Source organism: Myripristis murdjan, chromosome 16, assembly GCF_902150065.1.
Source record: "Myripristis murdjan chromosome 16, fMyrMur1.1, whole genome shotgun sequence".
Taxonomy (NCBI): Eukaryota; Metazoa; Chordata; class Actinopteri; order Holocentriformes; family Holocentridae; genus Myripristis; species Myripristis murdjan.
The window spans coordinates 15,219,743-15,238,411 of NC_043995.1; the positions used below are offsets into that span (position 1 = coordinate 15,219,743).

Genomic DNA, 18,669 nt, shown 5'->3' on the forward strand with positions numbered 1-18,669 from the left:
AAAATAGAATAGAGCATGCTGGACAGAGTCAGAGCCCGTTTACTTTTGGCACTTATTTACTGTCAGAACAAAAAGCATCAACATTATGTAAATGCTTAGTATGTACATTAATAAATAGAGCCTTTTGTCTTCAAAACTGATGCTGTGACTCTTGAAATATGAGGACCAATGTTCGGTTTTCAGTTTCTGTACAAAAATATATTTATTTGAAAAATTCTGTAAATACAAATTGCCAAACACAACTTATTTACAACACTGAAGCAAGCATAAAACATTTCTGGTATAACACCAGCATGAGATGTACTGTGTTAGCAGTTGGTTCAGTCTGTCTTTGTGAGTTATGTGGAAAGTTTGCACTCTCCACTACAGCAAATAAAATCAATGCAGACGTGGCTAAAGTGAACTCAGCACCAATGTAAATACAAGTAATTTGTAGTGTCAATGTTCAGAATAGAAAACAATATATTTGTGCTTATTCGTGGTGTCTTTCATGTCGGCCAGTAGAAGTTCATATTTAACCTATCCACTTCCAGGTGTTTCTTCATGTCATAAGGGAACATTGTCCAAGGAGATCAAAAAAAAAAAAAAAAAAGCTCTGCAATCCCCACCATTATCTTCATCTCTCTCTCCGGGACAGCTTACATGAAGTCCATCCTGTTCTACCTACAGAAGAGCATGTCGACCAGCAGCTCCAGCAGATCAGCCTGACCAATCACAGGCCGGAAGAACAGTTCAGTGATGAGGCTGGGCGTGATGGCCTGCAGCATGGAGGCTGTGAGCAGGATTTGTGTGAAGCGCTCCTGGTCCCCTGGGTGAAGGAGCTGGACGACGTCTCTCAGGGCATGTTGAGCTTCCTGCTGCAGCCCCTCAACAAACAGAGCCGCCTTTAAATCTCGCACATCTGTTGAATGTGAAATTAGTGACAAGGTTACATATGATACAGTTTTAGCACAGCACTCTTCTCAATGGATGATATCAGGGATTGAAACTTCAATTTGTCAGTGTGACTATGGAAATCAAGCTGCTAGTTTGGAAATACTGTCATGTCATTTCATTTATTTTGGTGTGCTACTGAGTGAACGCTCACCTGGATTAAATATGACAGTCCCTTTGAGGTATGCATACTCCTTGGGGCTCAAATCCAAGCTCCAAAATTTTTTGAGGCAGGACTTGAGTTTGCTGACTCCAGCGATGGTGGGTTGCTCTCTCTCCATCTCACAGCTCTCCTGGCGGTTCAACAGGATCTTCTTAAGCATGCTGTCTGCAGGGCTGTCCGTCACCTCAAAGTTCACACCCTCCTGGGCCAAACCCAAAATGAAGAGCGGTGCCCAGCAGCTTTGAAGAAGTGAGAACTGGTCGTTTGACGGAAGCTGGTTAAAGGCAGGTAAATTCTTCATGAAATGGACTGTTTTAACGAGGACTGCTGAAGCTTCCTGGCAAACCTCCAACGGCCTTTTCAAGCACACTGTCCGTTGCATCTCACAGTTGCATCTGTGAGGTATTGAATTGTAGTCAAAGTTGTTTTGAGTCGGTTTGCTGGTGTTATCCATTTGGCTGAGGATGTTGTAGAGGATAGGATTCAAGTGCCTGTCACTGTGAACTGAACAGTGGCATCCGTTATCCATGTTGTACGCTGGAGAGATTGATGTAGTTAAATGTTGAAAGGTAGTGTTCCTCTTCACAAGGCAGGATCTTGATGAGCTTGTGCGTACTTGTCCTACTGCCTCCGCTATTTATAGGGCCAGCCCACCCTGCTAAGTGGACTTTGACTTGTCAATACTCTCAGTGACAAACAACTCTGTGCACTGCCAGGTAACTGGCTGAACAACCCTGGGAAACAGATAAGCTTTTCTCAATGAAAAGGAACTGATGGAGTAACCCCCTGGATATCAAGTGGGTTGGGCCTTATCTTTAGCTGGTGTCATTAACCCAGGCAGTACCAAGCTACCAAGGACTGCAAAGGTAATCAGCACACTGTATGTCCTGTACACTGCCAGCTCACACACCTAGAGAGGTGAACAGCAAAGCAAAGAGAGGGCATTGACCTAGAAGTTAGGACCTTGAGAGCTGTGGCCAGCTTTTCTGGTTAAATTGATTTTCTTGTAATTCAAGAACAGCACTGGGTATTTCCAGAAACTAAATTGGTATTATAGGTACTGCAAAATTCAGTTTATATATTATTCTCTTTTCTTTGACACCCATAAAGGTACAAATCATCACATAAATCACATAAAAAAATGCATTGCTTGTTTTATGTTACAAGTTGACTCTAAATAGTCGCAATTTTTACATGAAAAATAACTTTGCTCTTCATTTTCAGTCATGATAGAAGATTAACAAGCGCATTATTTCTGACATAGAAGCCCTTCTGGGCCTGCTGGTGCCACTAGAGTGAAGCCCATAGTTTAGATTTTATCTTCTAGCCAACATGACAGTTGTCACCAAATTTCAGAACCAAACTGCTGACTGACACTGTGATGTACAGGCCCCCATTTTACAGCCTCATGAAAAAATATAGACAGGTAGCCAGGTAGTGTATCGTTTCCTTTAAGTAAATAAGGAAAACATGAAGCCTATCTATGCTAAAAGTTGCAGCATGGCAGTGGCCACTCTTTAAAAACATATGAAAGAAAATGGATTAAATTTTAAAATTAAGAATTAAAAAAATAAAAAGTAAATGGAGATAAGAAATTGAACTTATTTTAAAGTCATTGTTTTTCACAGATGGCTTAATAAAAAAAAGTTTCACCACTGGCCAGATATATAATTGCATATATTACATAAATTAGTAATATAATGTCAGAAAATGTATTCACGGTTTGTGTCCATGATCAAATATCCTAAACAAAGCTGCCAAGACTCAAATCTATGATGGCATGATACAGGTAATTTGCTCCATTTGTAATGAGTAAGATAATTATGACAGCCAGTCAGTAAAAGACTGATTTTGTTGAGAGATATTTATGTAATCTGTGGTTCTGAACCATTAATCCTTTGTAAAGAATCATCCTGTGTGTCCACAAAGCCAGCCTGCTATTCATTGTCAATGAAGTGACACCGGAATGTGTTTCATATGTTATCATCAGATTAAAGTGGTTGGTTGTTTGGTTTTTGCTTTGTTGTAAAGCCCTTTTTATTCAAAAACACTGATCCAACTGTCCTAGAAAGTGATCATTAATGAGGTGTCCATTACCGGTAGTACAGATGTTTGGCTGTTATTTAATTAGTAAGATACCCTAATCTGTTATCTTCACTGTACCAAGCACGGAGGTCTGAGACTGATAAGCAAATTAGTTTATTATTGTCACAAATACACAAACAGCAAAACAACACTGACAGGGTTCCTCTGGTCAGGACGTTTGGTGCCATGGACACAACCACAAGATACAACACGTGCTATAGAGCTCTGGACATCAAGAAACTAGTGCTACAATAAAATCTGCTCTTTTAATTGTGACAGTGCATCTGATACACAAGCTCTGACACCTGTCACAGGATGGAAACCCCATGGGAATAGCTGAACCAGTGAGCATTGGAGTCAAGGTCAGTCCATGAGATGATGACTGCATAAAGCAATTATGTGCCGGGCACAACTGGCAGCACCAGTCACCGAGTGATTGTTTTAGCTCGTACTGTCTTTGTACTTCTCTTTTTTGCAATACATTCCAGAATAGTTTGTCGCCGTCTCATTTTCCCTCCTGAACAGATCTCATTATGATATACCACAGTTATCACTCCTGTAGAGGTTACTGTGTCTACGCTCACACAATAACTGGCAGGAGCTGAATCATAACACCATAACAATACATGGAAGAATGTGACCTGAATCATCCTTTCTTCTGTGTGACACTCAGCAGCCATCCGACTGTAGTAATCATGCGGCATGCAGAGTGCCATAAATGCTTGTGATAAGGCCCGTGTTTATAGAGGTTAGGAGCTAGGCAGAGACGGGCACGGAGGACAGACACTTATCTCCACCTAGACAGTAAAAAAAAAAAAAAGTCCTTCATTCCATATATGGAGCAACTGCTGGATTTTGCAATCAAGGAAACAAAACAGTCCAAGACAGATGAAGCATGATGTAATGGCTGGCACCTGAAGAATGTCCAAGCAAGCCTTGTTTACTTTTCTGTTACATTCTCAATTGTACTCCAAAAGCAGTGGCTCTCAACTATTTTGGGCCATGACCCCATAAAACAAACCAATAAATGTCCACGTGTGACTTCCTGTCAGAGCTTCACAACAGAAAAAAAGAGTAAGATATGAAAAAATAATCATGATAATCTTGCATATTCATTGTTTTCTCTTCTTTCCCCTATGTCCTGGTCATCTTGCAACCCACTAAAATTGTCTTACAACCCACTAAAATTGTCTTACAACCCACTGTGGGGGGCCCAACCCCCAGGTTGAGAACCACTGCCTAAGAAATAATTACAACATTTGATTGCAAAAGCATTACAAGATTCAGATCATAATGACACACTAATGAGAAAAAAAAAAAAAAAAAAAAAAAAAACACTGGATAATTTTGAGGAAAAATGTCAGCATGCCATAGAAATTCAATGTTTGATTGAACTTTCACTGTAACTTTCCCTGCAATAGCTCACCTTAATACGGACTTTTGTTCTTCCACTGCTTTTGGCTGGCCCGGGTCATTGAACTCCCGTGTGCATGATGGACATAATGTCCAGGACGTGACATTTGGCCTTGACCTACTGCTCATGCAACACAGGTTCATTTGCCTGGCTGACAAGGGCATCAACCCAAAGGTGAAAGTCATTCCTCCACAGTGGAGCCATCTCGGCCCTGAGGACAGATCCTTCTGGGTTTGACTGTACAAGCAATTCAAAATCATAAGAGATTTGCATACATGGTTATGTGATATTTACCACAAAGAAATTATTATTTTAGTCCTCACATGAATTTGGGCACTTTCAGTGGTGTGAAGGGGACTGCAACACCTCCCTGATGATGTTCACTGTTCTAAATATACAAAATAAAAGTCTAAACTTTCTTTCACTTTGTATGCCGGGTTTAAACATCTTTCATGTTATGCATTTGTACAACATTTTTTTATATTTGCAAATATACATGTCTGAAATCACTGTATACCAGTTGCAAGAAAAAATAAATAAATAAAATACTCTGATGCTAAGATCAGCTCAAAATATCCACTCTGTTGGTTGGATGCACCTGATAAGGTGAACTTGAACAGGTTAACGCTGCATGATGATTGTCTGAATACTTGTTGCCTTTATATGTTTACTACTTTTATATTAAAATGGTATTTTTTTTCAGGAATGACACTCGTGAGTCAATGTGTTGCTTTAGGGTCCACTGTGATTCTGACACAGAATAGAGACAAATTAAAGTCCCTCAGGAAAGACACATGCAATATAAAACATATAAACTTAGGCCTTTAGCTCTGGCTGGAGCATCATTCCTCCTCTGTCCTGGGCTAAACCCTTCAAGGTGCCCACAACTCTTCATCTCACCTTCATGTGATCCTCAGTTTCCTCTTCCTTTCTCTTGCCTCAGGGATTTTATTTGTAGAGAGAAAAAAAAAACATATTTCAGCTAGAAAATCTTTACTTCAATTTGTAAAAGATGTGTTCACCAAATGAAGCCCCATCCTTGTGATGATCAATGCCAGCGTTCACTTCTGAAAGGCTGTTAGATGATTTCAAAACCCATGTAATAAAAACCACAATGATCAGTGGGGCCGAGGGACATTCTTAATCCATGACCCTGAATTACAGGGCTTAGATGTTGATATTATGTTGATGGTTTAGTCGACTAACTTCTACGATCTTCTGCATCGCAAAGCTAAACGAAATAAGACATAGACAATGCAGTTTAGACAGACCTGTATGTAAGTGACTTTAGAAAAATCTCACAGTTGTATACCATCCCTGATCTACCAGGGCTGTGCTTGGCCGGCACACATTATGTCAAAGCCAATGTCACAATTTTTTTTTTTTTTTTTTTTTTTTTTTTTTTGCTGGTTTTAAGCCTAAAACTAAAACCCCATTAAACTCAGTGTTGTATTTCTCTGTACTGCAGGTTTTGTGTCTACCATCAGGTTTTGAATACCAAATTGTTGTTTGTGTACCCTTACCATCTTTTAGTTTCATTCCAAATAAATAAATAAATAAATAATGCTTGACACTCTAAATTTGTGTACAGTATGTCAAGGCATGAGTTTGTGTGTACTATGATGTGTAATATGATGTCAGGATCCAGAAGCCAAGTCCAGTTTTACAGCCTATTACTATCAAAACACTGTGATAAAGGCTAAGCTGAAGGCCACAGCAAGACACAGCCTCCAGGTTAATGAACTCTAGTAGACCTGATGCTCTCTCCTATTTATGTCTAACAGTAAAGCTAGGTATTCATATTGTCTAAATAAGATTTAATGTCTACCTTTATTTTGTCTTTAATCTCATTTCATGCAAGATCGATAATGGATTTAGTATTTTTTGGAACAATAAATAATATTTGATATGATCATCATCATTATTATTGTGTGTTTTAATAATATCTTTCCCTTTGCCCTTGTTTTGTCAGTGCATTGTTTTCCTTTTTATTTTGTCAGTGTTTTTCGCCTATCAAAGAGAGCAAAAAAAGAGGTTAACCTGTCTCTCCTTCAAACTAAACACACACACACACACACACACACACCACACACACACACACACCACACACACACACACGCAATCGTGACAATCTTTCTTGTTTGGGGCCAAACAGCTGAGACGCTTACTTATAGCACTGAGACTGTAAGACTTGGGGAATGTGACTAACTTTGTAAAACTGTAACAAACAAGCATGTAAAGCACTTTGAGCTGCATTTCTTGAAAGAAAGGTGCTGTACAAATAAAGTTGTTTATTCTTATTCTTATGAAACAAACTAATAAACGCAGGCCCATTTTTAAAAGGGTGCTGCTGTTTCCATTTTTAAGCCTCATTCATTTTAAGTTGCTGTTAGCACTCACTGGGCGACCGCCAAGCTAAATATGTAAAAAAAAAAAAAAAATAAATAAATAAATAAAAAATAATAATAATAAATAATAAAATAAAATAAAATAATAAAAATAAAATAAAATAAAATTTTATTTATTTATTTTAGTATTTCGTTTTCACGCTTTTTTTTTTTTTTTTTTTTTTTTTTTAAATGACACCGTACGTCGGAATCTCACGTCTCACCCGGATATGACGCAGTGTTTTGCGTCGGTCCCACGTCGTTGGCTGGTGCCTCCCAGAGGTAAACAATCATGGCGGACGCCGTGCAACTTGTCTATTTTGCTATCAGCAACATCCCGTCTGCCTTTCGCTCAGCCGACCTCAGAAACTACTTCAGCCAGTTCATTGAGAGCGGCGGCTTCCACTGTTTTCACTACCGCCATCGGCCGGAGGTCCTCAGAGAGCCGGAGGGCAGCAAGGAGGCCGAGGTTGCCGACAGAGAGAGCTGAAAACAACACCGCTGGATGTCGGTAACAGCGCGGAGGGCAGCCCCGGCTCCCCACACACCACCAAACACCGTTCCTCCTCGAAACAAGCCGTGAAATCATGCTGCTGTGTGGTGGCGGTCCACGCTAAGGAAGCCGACAGGTTCAATCAAGATGTACGGAGGAAACCAGTGGGATCGACTCGGAGGGGAGCTGCTGGCGAGGCGGTGTGTGATCAGGAGGGTCAGAGTTTCTGATGATGCAGGTGAGGTAGATACAGTCACTCACAGCTTAGTGCTGCTTTTTAAAATGACTCTCAATGAAGCTGATACCCCATAACGCACCACTGAACAGTTTATTTAAAATAACAAGTTTCTGTTGTGTCTTTTTACAAGGTATCCTAACCAAAATCAAAAATACTTTATTGATCCTCCAGGGGAAATTGGGCCAGGTGCAGTTGCTCATATTCTCAAGATAAGAATTAAATTACAAAGAAAAGAAAAATAAATTAAAAATTATAAATGTGTGCTTTAGAAATGTGTAAATAAAAATGTGCATTATACCTAAATATGTGCATTAATCCTACAAAATATTACAATAGTAAATACAGAACGTGTTATAAATTATAGTGATCACGGTCTATTTAATTTCTGTTGGCTGAGAACAGGCTGGGCAAAACAGTGTCATCTCTTTTTAAAAACACACTTCTATAGCCTTGCAATTGTAATCCTTGCTGTAAGAGAAAGTGTGCAGGAGTTATCTGACTGCCCATAGTGACTGTTAGTATGCTCTTTTCTCATTGCTTTGTGGTTTGTTTTATGCTGATCTGTATTTTGTATTGAATGAGGTGTTTTTTCAAGTATGTTCATGTCATTTTGTCGTATTTTGTCTTTTCTTGTTATTGTTTTATTTTGTTGATGTAAAGCACTTTGTAATCCTGTTTTGAAATGTGCCATCGCGATACCAACAACGTTTCTAATCATTTCAGGTGAGGACGTATTACCCTATAGGACAAAGTCTGAGCAGCGCGCCATGTGCCCTTAACAGAGCGTTTCACAGAGGGACTGACCTCAAACGCTTACCAGAGCTAATCCACCTGCCCTGATGCAGAATGGAAAATGTGGTACACCAGTGAAGTGTTCCTTCAGCTCATCCAGTCGTGCCGCCTGCCTCCACGCCTCATACGCAAGCTGGGCCTCACTTTCCCCAAGACCAGCTCCAGCCGCCGCTACGGCAACGTGCCTTTCCAGTACCATGATACTTGCACGGTGGCAGCCACTGAGGAAAATGTCTTCACAGCTGCAGGACATGAAATATCAGGACCAGGTGCTGTGGCTGCTTCAGCCTCAGGACCCAGGCGGCTAGCTGAGCTCCCAGAAACGACAGAGACTGATGACCCAGAGGAGGAAGAGGAGGATGCGCAGTCAAATGCAGATGATGTAGGTTTAAATATAAATATATTGTTGTTATTGATAGGATGTGTAAGCTATGATTTTTGTCTGGGTGTGTCATTTGTTTATCTTGTTGGTTGTAGGATGATGACTGCTGTGAGGAGTGGGAGCGCCACGAAGCTTTGCATGATGATGTGACAAGCCAGGAGCGTAGCAAGGAGAGGCTCTACGAAGAGGAGATTGAGCTGAAATGGGAAAAGGGAGGCTCAGGCCTGGTGTTCTACACAGATGCCCAGTACTGGCAGGAAGAAGAAGGAGGTATGCAGCATAAACTAACACTGACAATACACTTGGGAAGAAAAATATCAAACCATAAAGCAGCCGGGGCCCAGAGCACAGGTAGATTTCGGTCTTGTAAGGTCAATAATTACATTCACCGGATGGCCCCATCAGATGAACAAAAACTGAAAACCAGCAGTACTCTGGATCTCCAGGACTGAGGTTCAGCACCACTGCCATAAATGAAATGTTTGCTTGATAACCAAAAAAATGTCTATTGATATTTATTTGTTATTTGTGTTTTCACTTCCTTTCCTTAGACTTTGACGAACAAACAGCAGATGACTGGGATGTTGATATGAGCGTTTACTATGATAAAGGTAAGTCACTATCTATTATGCAGCCAGGGATATCTCAACTGGCGAAGGGAACCAAAGAGAAACTGCAGTTTTAAGTATTCCTGTGGAGCCAGACTGTGTTTTATTCATATGTTTCTCCTACAGACGGAGGGGACATGGACGCCCGTGATTATGTCCGCATGCGGTATGAGAAGAGGCTGAGAGAGGGCCTTGAAGACAGGTCGGGACAGACTCAGACAATAGGCAGCTTTGAGAAATTCACTAAGGTAAGGAAGTTTCGACAGCAATTCATTTGACTCCATTTTTTTTTGTACCATATACTAGACATATTTTAATCACGTTTTCCTGTGTTAGGGTGTTGGGCGCGTGTGATGGAGAAGCAGGGCTGGAAGGACGGCGAGGGGCTGGGAACAGTCAGGTTGGAATCCCAGAAGCCCTTGAGAATGAGGGACAGCATCCCAATTGCAAAAGAGGCTTTGGGTGAGGTAAAAACAAATTTGACAAAGAGAACGATGTGTGTTGCTACGTGAGTCAAAGTAATATCATTTCATAGTGCTTTCATGTGCTAATAATGCTTTCCCCTGTTTTAACACAGGTATCACCGGAGAGAAGCTGACCTCCACCCTGTGAAAAGGACCTAGAACAGATTTTCATATAAGCACAGTGTAATGACCAGCCTAAAGAATAGATGAGGGTGACACCTTACTGAGACGCCAACCAACACCAGCATGAAGTACAGAGACTGGAAGCCAGGGGGCAGCATTGGACCAAGAAGATGACTTTTTATAAACATTTAATTTATGTATGTTTCGGCTCTATTAAAACATTTTTTAAAGAAAAAAAAAAAGATTCTCACATGTGTTTATAATCCCATTTATACCTGAAATTATTGTTTAAATTGTTCTCTCAGTCACTTGTTTTTCCTATGATAATGTTACGCACAGAGTAACACATATGGGATATAACAAGCATGTAAAACTGTGTGTCGCTACATCACTTAACTCATTCAGAAGAGTTAGAAATGTATTATCGTATTTTGAAATATTGCATGTATGAGAAGAACCAGGACAACTTTTATTTTGTCAGCGTGGTGAAATGACCCGGAAGTGCTTCAGGGTGAGCGTGAGACATGTTGTACCTGCACAAACGTAACGGCGGTAAATGTCTGCATTGCTCACTACTTACAATTTCGGGTATCGTCAACTTTTCCGAGTTAATGTCACTGTTAGTACAGCGGGAGTGGCATCTTTTGGCTAACTTTTGCACACTTATAGAGATGGAGACAGCTAAGTCACGCCGTTAACGAAGGCTGCTTTGCTAATGTATTTGTAGCTAGCCAAGTTATCAGGTTGAGTAGTTGAACCCAGTGCGCTTTAAATCAAAATAAAGACTTAAAGTAAAGGTTACATCCCATTCTCCTGACCCTGGGGGATGTGTCCCTGCCAGGTGACAGTTTAATTTTAGCTGGACACTGTCACCCTGCCCTCTGGTCCCATCAGATGTGAAGCTGTCCAGCAGCGACATTGACCTGCTGCAGACATCATGTCCAACCAAGCAGCGGGGCCGCCGTCCTTACGCTTCGGCCAGGTGGTCATCGGCCCCCCGGGCTCAGGTAAGACCACCTACTGCCAAGCGATGCACGAGTTCTTGAGTCACCTGGGGGCAGCAAGGTGGTCCGTGGTGAACATGGACCCCGCCAACGAGGGGCTTCCGTACCCCTGTGCGGTGGACATAATCCGAGCTGGTACACCTCGACGATGTCATGGAGGGCCTCAAACTGGGGGCCCAACGGCGGGCTGCTGTACTGCATGGAGTACCTGGCAGCAAACCTGGCCTGGTTGGACAATAAACTCAAACAGCACAGTGACTGCTACGTCCTGTTCGACTGCCCCGGACAGGTGGAGCTCTACACCCACCACAGCTCGGTGAAGAGCATCATCTCTCAGCTGGCCCAGTGGAACTTCAGGGTGAGGGTTAGACATGGAGATGGACAGCTGCTCAGTGTGCACCTGAAGCTCCTGTGCATTGCATGCTGTTGGCCTTCAAGAAATACTCTTAGAATTTAGAGGATTTTTTTTTATTATTATTATTGCTTGTTGATGCATTAAATACCTGTGCAACATCAATATTGACGTATTCAAATAAATGAATCCACTGCTTATTAGTTAGAGATAGATGGTAGGGCTGCACAATATGGGCAAAATTTCATACCTCGATATTTATGCCAAAAGCCTTGATAGCAATATAACAATGAGTTCACACTTCCTTGAAATCTTGAAATTTTAAATGTAGCAAAAGTGAAAATCATTCTTCAATAAAGAGCATAGTAATACCAAAAGGATTTAGCCAATGTAGTATTTATTGATTAGAACAGACCAATCACTGTCTGAGGCTGCTTTAAAATTATATATATATATATTATATATATATATATATATATATATATATATATATATATATATATAATATATATATTTTATTTTTTTTTTTTTATTTATTTTTTTTTTTAATCAAACATTTTGCTGCAATCTTTGCTTCAGCACAATGTTTCAACAATATTTTAAGCATAACAACAGTGAAAATTGAGCATTATTCAAAAAACAGCATTGTAATACCAACTGGATGTAGATATGCAGTTACCTCACAAATTTTTTTTTTTTTTTTTTTTTTGATCAGAACAGACAAATTACTGTCTTACACTAACTCTAACCTTATATGTGATATTGTTCATATTGTTGCCTTTTACGACATTAATATCGCACCTAGTCATATCTAGATATGAACACTGATATGCCAACAATATATTGTTTAGCTCTAGTAGATGGATTGAGTATTTTATTGTTCTTCACTGTTATTCTCACTTTCTCTGGCCTCCTAGCTGTCTGCTGTGCACCTTGTGGATTCTCATTATTGCACTGACCCAGCCAAGTTCATCTCTGTGCTGTGCACCTCCCTGTCCACCATGCTGCACGTGGAGCTTCCCCATGTCAACGTCCTCTCCAAGATGGACTTGATTGAGCAGTATGGCAAACTGGGTGAGATGTGTTGTGGCACAGACCCATGACAAAACAGACCACAACGAAGACAGAGGATTCTCACTTGTATGTTTCAGGCATACACTAGTCATTTTAAAAACTCAGGTAGTAAGGTGAGGTTGGCATTTAATTTTATCCACTGTGGTAATGAGCCTGTTTCTCTATTTTGTCGCTATTCTGGAACAGCATTCAACCTGGACTTCTACACAGAGGTCATGGACCTGACCTACCTTCTTGACCACCTGGCTGCAGACCCCTTCTTTAAGAAATTCCACCATTTAAATGAAAAACTGGCGGAGGTCATACAAGACTACAGCCTCGTCTCCTTTGTGCCTCTCAATGTGCAGGTATCACTTCATGTTTGCTGTTGTACATTGGCAATAAATCAACCATGACGGCACTCAATACTTTATACTGACGATAATGTATTCCAGCTGTGAAGACTGCATATTATGTACATTGCTGTAAATCAACCGAACTGTAAGCTGTTTCAGTGAGTAAAAGTGGGGTTGCCAAGGAATTCCTAATCCAAAAGGGATTATGTGGTAAACAATGCAGTTTAAGCTTGTCTTAAGGCTAGATATACACAGCTATCATCACCATTATGAAAGTCAATTGATATATGATACAAGTAATTAACCATTTGCAAGTACTTGTTTTAGTGGCATAGTAGAAATTATACCTCTCAACAGCTCTGTTCAATAATCCCTGCCCTTCATTGCATAGATTGGGATCTGTGTGCATGTCCCGGGGTCTATTTTTGAGACTGTCCAAAATAATTTAATTTTTGCGTTATAGGTCATCAGATACAATGAGAAGTTTTTAAGTTACCGCTGACGTTGTGTAGGCGTGCACAGTTATGTGCTCTGTTGTATTCATAGGGGTTCAGCCATCCAGTATTAAGTGTCTGACTGAAGCTCTTTAGACAGTTGACTGAGCTTTGCTGAATATTACTTCAAAATGGCTATATCAGGAAGAAAAAACACAAGAAAGCTACAACAGATTGCCGTAATTTCATACTAATTTTCAGACAGAGTTTATTTTGATAATAATAATCCAGTGGCAAACAAGACGATGAGCAACCGCTGAGTTCTGTGGAATGTAAATAACCTTGTGTTGCAGCACTGGGCCACGCTACCAACCTGTCTTTCTGTAACAGGCTGCAGCTTGTGAATACTAAAGCTGAAGTCTGCTCTGAGCTAAATCCAAAAATCATAGCTTAATGTGGTCTGATTAACTTTACCAAATGTTTCTCGCTCACATGGGGAAATGGAAGCTTGTTGGCACACTTTTTTGTGTGAATGAGCACGATCAGTGGCATCAAGGGTTCAGTGCTCCACCATAACAATGTATTTTGCTTTGTTTTAATAGTTTTTGCTCATGAAATGCCCAAGACACCTGTTGTTTATGTAAATACATCATGGATATTCGACATGTTCGTGATGGAAAAGACATGGAAAAGTCAGGGAATGACAGAGGGAGAACCTTGGTAGGACTGGCCCCGAAACGGCTCTGTCCACCCTGTCTTGGATTATAAATCACTTTAGCACTCTAAACTGAACATTACCTCAATTAGCTTCAGACAGATTGAACTCTACTATCCACTCCTTAGCATTTTTCCTTATTTACACAGACAGTGAAAAATCTGAGAGGGAAACAGAGAGGGGGAGACACAGAGAGAGGGTTGAGCTGGGATTAGATCCTGGTCCAGGGAGACAAGAATCTTGACCACTACACCCTCACGGGATACAGGACTTGTAATTTACACAAATGGCAGGTTGGCACTCTGTTTCCATCATGGGTAAAACTGGTCCTAGCCTGCATTGCTCTGTTTTCCTCATCCTTTTAGTTTAACAGCCAGCAGTGACCTTGGTTACCGAGGTAGTTAACATAGCAAATACCACGGCAAAAACACAACACTTCCCGACCTCGGAGAAAGTGAGGACACTAAAACTGAGAGTGGAGGTCAGTTTGGGAAAGGGATTTTATGGGTAAAGGTCAGGATTTGTGAGCGTTGTGCGGGATAATAGAAATGTAGGGCCTATAGAACTCAAAAAGCTGCATTTCCAAAACAGGTCTGAGAACATTTCAGTGAGAGAAGCAGTTTTCCTACATGTGGTTATCCAACAGAGTGAAAAGAGAGTTAGGGAAAGCCTGGGAACAGAGAGAATAAATTAGAGAAATTAGACTTTCATCTCATGAAGCAAAACACATGAAATAACACTGAATCGTGATAGGATTACATACATTTAATAAATGCTGGTTTGTCAGATCACTTTTAGATACCAGAAATATGAGGTCACTGAAACCGCATGATAGCACGTCTTCAGTGAGAGTTTGTCAGCAGAATTTCTGTTTGGAGGATGAAATTTAAGCTGATATAAAATATTCTATAGAAGAAAGTCCCTGATTCCGTGCTACTCCCCTCTGCCTCCAGGACAAAGAGAGCATGACTCAGGTCTTACGGACCGTGGACAAAGCCAATGGCTACTGCTTTGGAGACCTGGAGGAGAGGAATCTGCAGGCCATGATGTCAGCTGCTGTGGGGGCAGACTTCCAGTTCAACTCGTATCCTTTCCTAATAATTCAGTGACTCATTGTGACTCATTTGGTTTAGAATCAAACCCGGAGATTTACAGGTGGTGAATGGAAACACTGAACACTCTGCTGTATTTTGTAATGATCTGATTACCCTCACTGTAACTGACATGTGACAATATGAATATTGAATTGCTGTGTTTTGCTCTATTTTCTTTGACGTTTGACCCTCCAGGACTCTTGGAGTGCAAGAGAGGTATGTTGAAACCAGTGAAAAGACTGTGGAGGAGGAAATGATGGACCTGTAAATTGCAAGGCCCAAATGAAAGGACAGAACTGATGGCCCTTTTAGCTCTGGTTTTCCAGGGGAGTCTTGGCAACATCCATCTCGCTTGGCCTGAATTCTAAGCCTTTCTACAAAAGCTTTGGGGAGACGGGAAATTCAGGCGCTGCAGACCCTCAAGGTTACACCACACCTCATAAAAATCACGCCGAGGAAGACTGAAGGGAAGCAAATGCTGTCCTTTTCTTCTGGCTGAATAGCCAACAATGAAAATAGCACGGCAACTCCAGGTGTTCCACTATTGTCTTCATCAATGAGAACAAGAAAATGCTCAATAAATGCCTTTACATTTAACCTAAAAGCAGTATTTTTATGGTTGATAGATTTTGCTTTTTGTTTTAATGTCAGGTCCCAAATTTTTGAGGGAACTCTGATTTCTCCATCACCAACAAATGAAGAAAACAAATTGAGCTAATTATAGTCACACTGAAAAACACAAGTTGAAAAATGAAGTCACGTTTGAAGCTATGTGAAAATGGACACTGATTTTGTCATGTTTGCAAAATTAACTAAATATGACTTTTACATATTGTACATCATTAGGTTTTTTTTTTTTTTTTTTTTTTTTTTTTTTTTTTTTAGATAATATTGGCAAAAAATATGCTTCTTTGACATGCATTCATCCTTGTATGATATTGCCTCAGTTTTCAGTTGTGCAGCTCAGTGCAGGAGATGAGAAAAGAGAAGAGAGAGAATTCAGCCTTTCATGGTGAATATGCGCCTGCCATGTGCATGCATTACAGAGGATGATATCTGAAATGAAGAGGTACAGGGAGCAGATAGCATTTTCCCTTGATATGAAATAGAATATAATGGGACTTGACAATCAGCAGTGCCTCAGACATGAGAGTTCAAATGGTATGTGTGTGTGTATGTGTGTGTGTGTGTGTGTGTGTCGGAAAGGGGGTGGGAGGCAGATAATTTATAGAATAATAATAATGGTAATATAGATTGAATACCTCCCCCCATTCGGTTTGTACTTTTATTCATATTGGTATGGTATTATTTGAGTGTTAACATCACCACTTCAATTTACATGGCCACTAATAAAACATCCTTCATATTATGGAACTATTACTCTTAATAGCAGATTGAATTGGTAATCAGTTCAATTTCCAAGCTTTACAGAGTCGAGAATATGTGCGTCTTGACAAATACCATTGTTGTCCAAGTCCCATAGTGGCTACACTGGTTTGAAAAAGTTCTCCACAGTCAAACCCCTGACAAAATGTGTGATATCGAAGAGAGACCATACACAGAATGCTGTCCAAATTATTCCAATATTTACAAATTGCCCGAGGTATATGAATCACCTAAAATTTTTTTGCTATAGGAAGAACATTTGCTGCAGATAGGGCAATAAAATATTAGTATTTGGGAACTTTTTTTTTTTTTTTCCTTAATGCAACCACACAAAGTCATGTAATCCAGAAATCTAAAGCAATCACAGCTACTAGCAAACACACAGTTGCATTATTTTGCTGACAGAATGATTCACCACTTGGGTCAAATTAATATCTAGTGCTACCAAATACATCAACAGCCCGTCAGAAAAAAAAATAATGACTTCGGCAAAGAATGAGTCCTCTATCTGTGCGTTGAGCAGCAGAGTCTATCTTCTATCCAGCAGATGGCACATGTGCCTCCAAATCCTCCTCCCGGATCCGTAAAGCTCTGCTCCAGCTTTTCTCAGCAACCAGAGCAGAAAAATTAAGTCAGGCGGGGAGAGGAAGCCACATTAAATCTGTGTTTCTGCACAACTGGCCCTGTGTCTGGTCTCTGGGATGGAAGACCCTCTGTCTTTCTAAGCAACTAAAACTCTTTTTTGGGGAAGAACAGAGATGAATCTCTCTCACTGTTGCTCCTCAACCCTGTCTCTGCCCTGAAGCTGGCGTTCGAAGTTTTAAATCTGCATTACAATCATGCGCAATCAAATTATAAAATGCAACATCTCTACAGGCATAAAATGTGAGACTTGATGTGCATGAATTACCCCGCCATGCGTGTGCCCTGTCGTTCCAGTGCAGTCTAAATAATGCGTGGCTCACTTTGAGAGCTCTCTCTCTCTCTCTCTCTCTCTCTCTCTCTCTCTGCTATGGGAAATAATAATAACCCTGCGTAATGTAACGTGGCTGTGCAGCTTGAGAGATTGTGGACAGCTTGCCTTCTGCCTGCTGCAACCTCTCCGTGCATCAGGGGGTGTGTCAGGCAGAATGTTAAATTGTGTTCCGATGTTTGTACATGTGATCAAGTATGCCTCCTCACTGGTACTTCCTGACTTTTTTTTCCTTTAAGCCCCCTAGAGGTAGGGGTGTGTGTGTGTGTGTGTGTGTGTGTGTGTGTGTGTGTGTGTGTGTGTGTGTGTGTGTGTGTGTGTGACAGAGAGATAGAGTAGGCAGAGTAGGAGAGACAGTTTCTCTCTGTATGCGTGTGTGTGAATGTGTGAGAAGAGTGAGAGGAGAAACTGAAAGACAGCTTCTCGTCCCACTTGCATCCAAAATATGAATCCACCCTAACCCACCCCTAATCAGTACCTTTACATTTATCCACCCGAACCAATTCAACTCTCCACAAACAATATTATTTATTCGCATTTTCACATTTAACAAGCGCAGCTCCCCCTCAGCCTGCAAACATTTGTCATTTATCACGCCATCCAAATGCTCAAACGCTGAATACACCCCTGCGTGATCTGTGGGTGGATTCAACGAACTATCTGCTGCATCTGAGGGTGCAAGAAAGCGACATGTTGGGGAGAGAGACTTTAAAACTGGTCATGCATCCTCTTTCCGACCAGATAAGGTCTGGTTTGCACGGTGTAGTTCAATGTTAGCAGGGAGAGAGAGAGAGCCGAGTCTGCGCCCATCCCCCCACACTCAGTAGAGGAGTGTTCCTGCTGGAGTGAGAGACAGACAGAGAGGGGGTGGGTAGGAGAGGAGGCAGGCAGGCAGGGGAGGGAATTAGAGGGAATGTACATTGGTAGTCTCGTTTGCTGCAAGGCTTCCTTCTGCTGTGGAAAAACCTATGTGTTGCCTTGCTCGCCTGCCACTATACAGAATCAAGGTGGAAACAAGCAAAAGCGTCAATTTTGGTAGATTTTAATTAAAGTCTGTGTTCATTCATTTTAGGGAGGGTTAGTTTACCCACCACCCCCTTTTTATTATGCTCCTAAGCGAGGACAATACGTGCAAACTACAACATGAATCATAAGTATTTAAGTATGTAAGCCAAGGCTAAATGAAGATACAGAAAAATAGTTTCCACCATTCATGTTAC

At 40.9% G+C, this 18,669-nt stretch overlaps 3 protein-coding genes and 1 long non-coding RNA gene across 4 annotated transcripts; 2 read left to right on the forward strand and 2 right to left on the reverse strand.

The window, feature by feature from the left end:
- Positions 1–659: 659 nt before the first annotated feature.
- On the reverse strand, positions 660–1,625 carry nr0b2a (nuclear receptor subfamily 0, group B, member 2a). The gene is made up of 2 exons (XM_030073432.1): positions 1,088–1,625; positions 660–901 (listed from the first exon to the last, which is right to left on the reverse strand). Exons 1-2 carry the CDS (start codon positions 1,623–1,625, stop codon positions 660–662), a joined length of 780 nt encoding a protein of 259 aa, XP_029929292.1.
- A 1,753-nt stretch (positions 1,626–3,378) lies between these two features.
- On the reverse strand, positions 3,379–5,534 carry LOC115374494 (uncharacterized). The gene is made up of 3 exons (XR_003929620.1): positions 5,496–5,534; positions 4,608–4,832; positions 3,379–3,978 (listed from the first exon to the last, which is right to left on the reverse strand). It is a non-coding gene; the product is annotated as an uncharacterized LOC115374494 (long non-coding RNA).
- A 1,678-nt stretch (positions 5,535–7,212) lies between these two features.
- Positions 7,213–10,333, forward strand: gpatch3 (G patch domain containing 3). Its single transcript, XM_030073384.1, is given in 14 exon segments — positions 7,213–7,524; positions 7,527–7,615; positions 7,617–7,713; positions 8,437–8,583; positions 8,586–8,887; positions 8,983–9,157; positions 9,439–9,498; positions 9,622–9,743; positions 9,832–9,841; positions 9,844–9,885; positions 9,888–9,957; positions 10,073–10,115; positions 10,117–10,195; positions 10,198–10,333. Coding segments are annotated over 14 exon segments (1,545 nt in total). The 5' UTR covers positions 7,213–7,274; the 3' UTR covers positions 10,257–10,333.
- Positions 10,334–10,575: 242 nt separating this feature from the next.
- On the forward strand, positions 10,576–15,860 carry gpn2 (GPN-loop GTPase 2). Its single transcript, XM_030073421.1, is given in 7 exon segments — positions 10,576–11,211; positions 11,213–11,257; positions 11,259–11,444; positions 12,356–12,512; positions 12,699–12,859; positions 14,950–15,080; positions 15,286–15,860. Coding segments are annotated over 7 exon segments (945 nt in total). The 5' UTR covers positions 10,576–11,019; the 3' UTR covers positions 15,359–15,860.
- Positions 15,861–18,669: the final 2,809 nt, after the last annotated feature.

Coding starts and splice junctions, on each gene's coding strand:
- nr0b2a (XM_030073432.1), bottom strand. CDS start 1,625: ATGGATAACGGATGCCACTGTTCAGTTCACAGTGACAGGCACTTGAAT. Junction 902..1,087: donor GACTGTCATATTTAATCCAG/GTGAGCGTTCAC, acceptor CACATTCAACAG/ATGTGCGAGATTTAAAGGCG.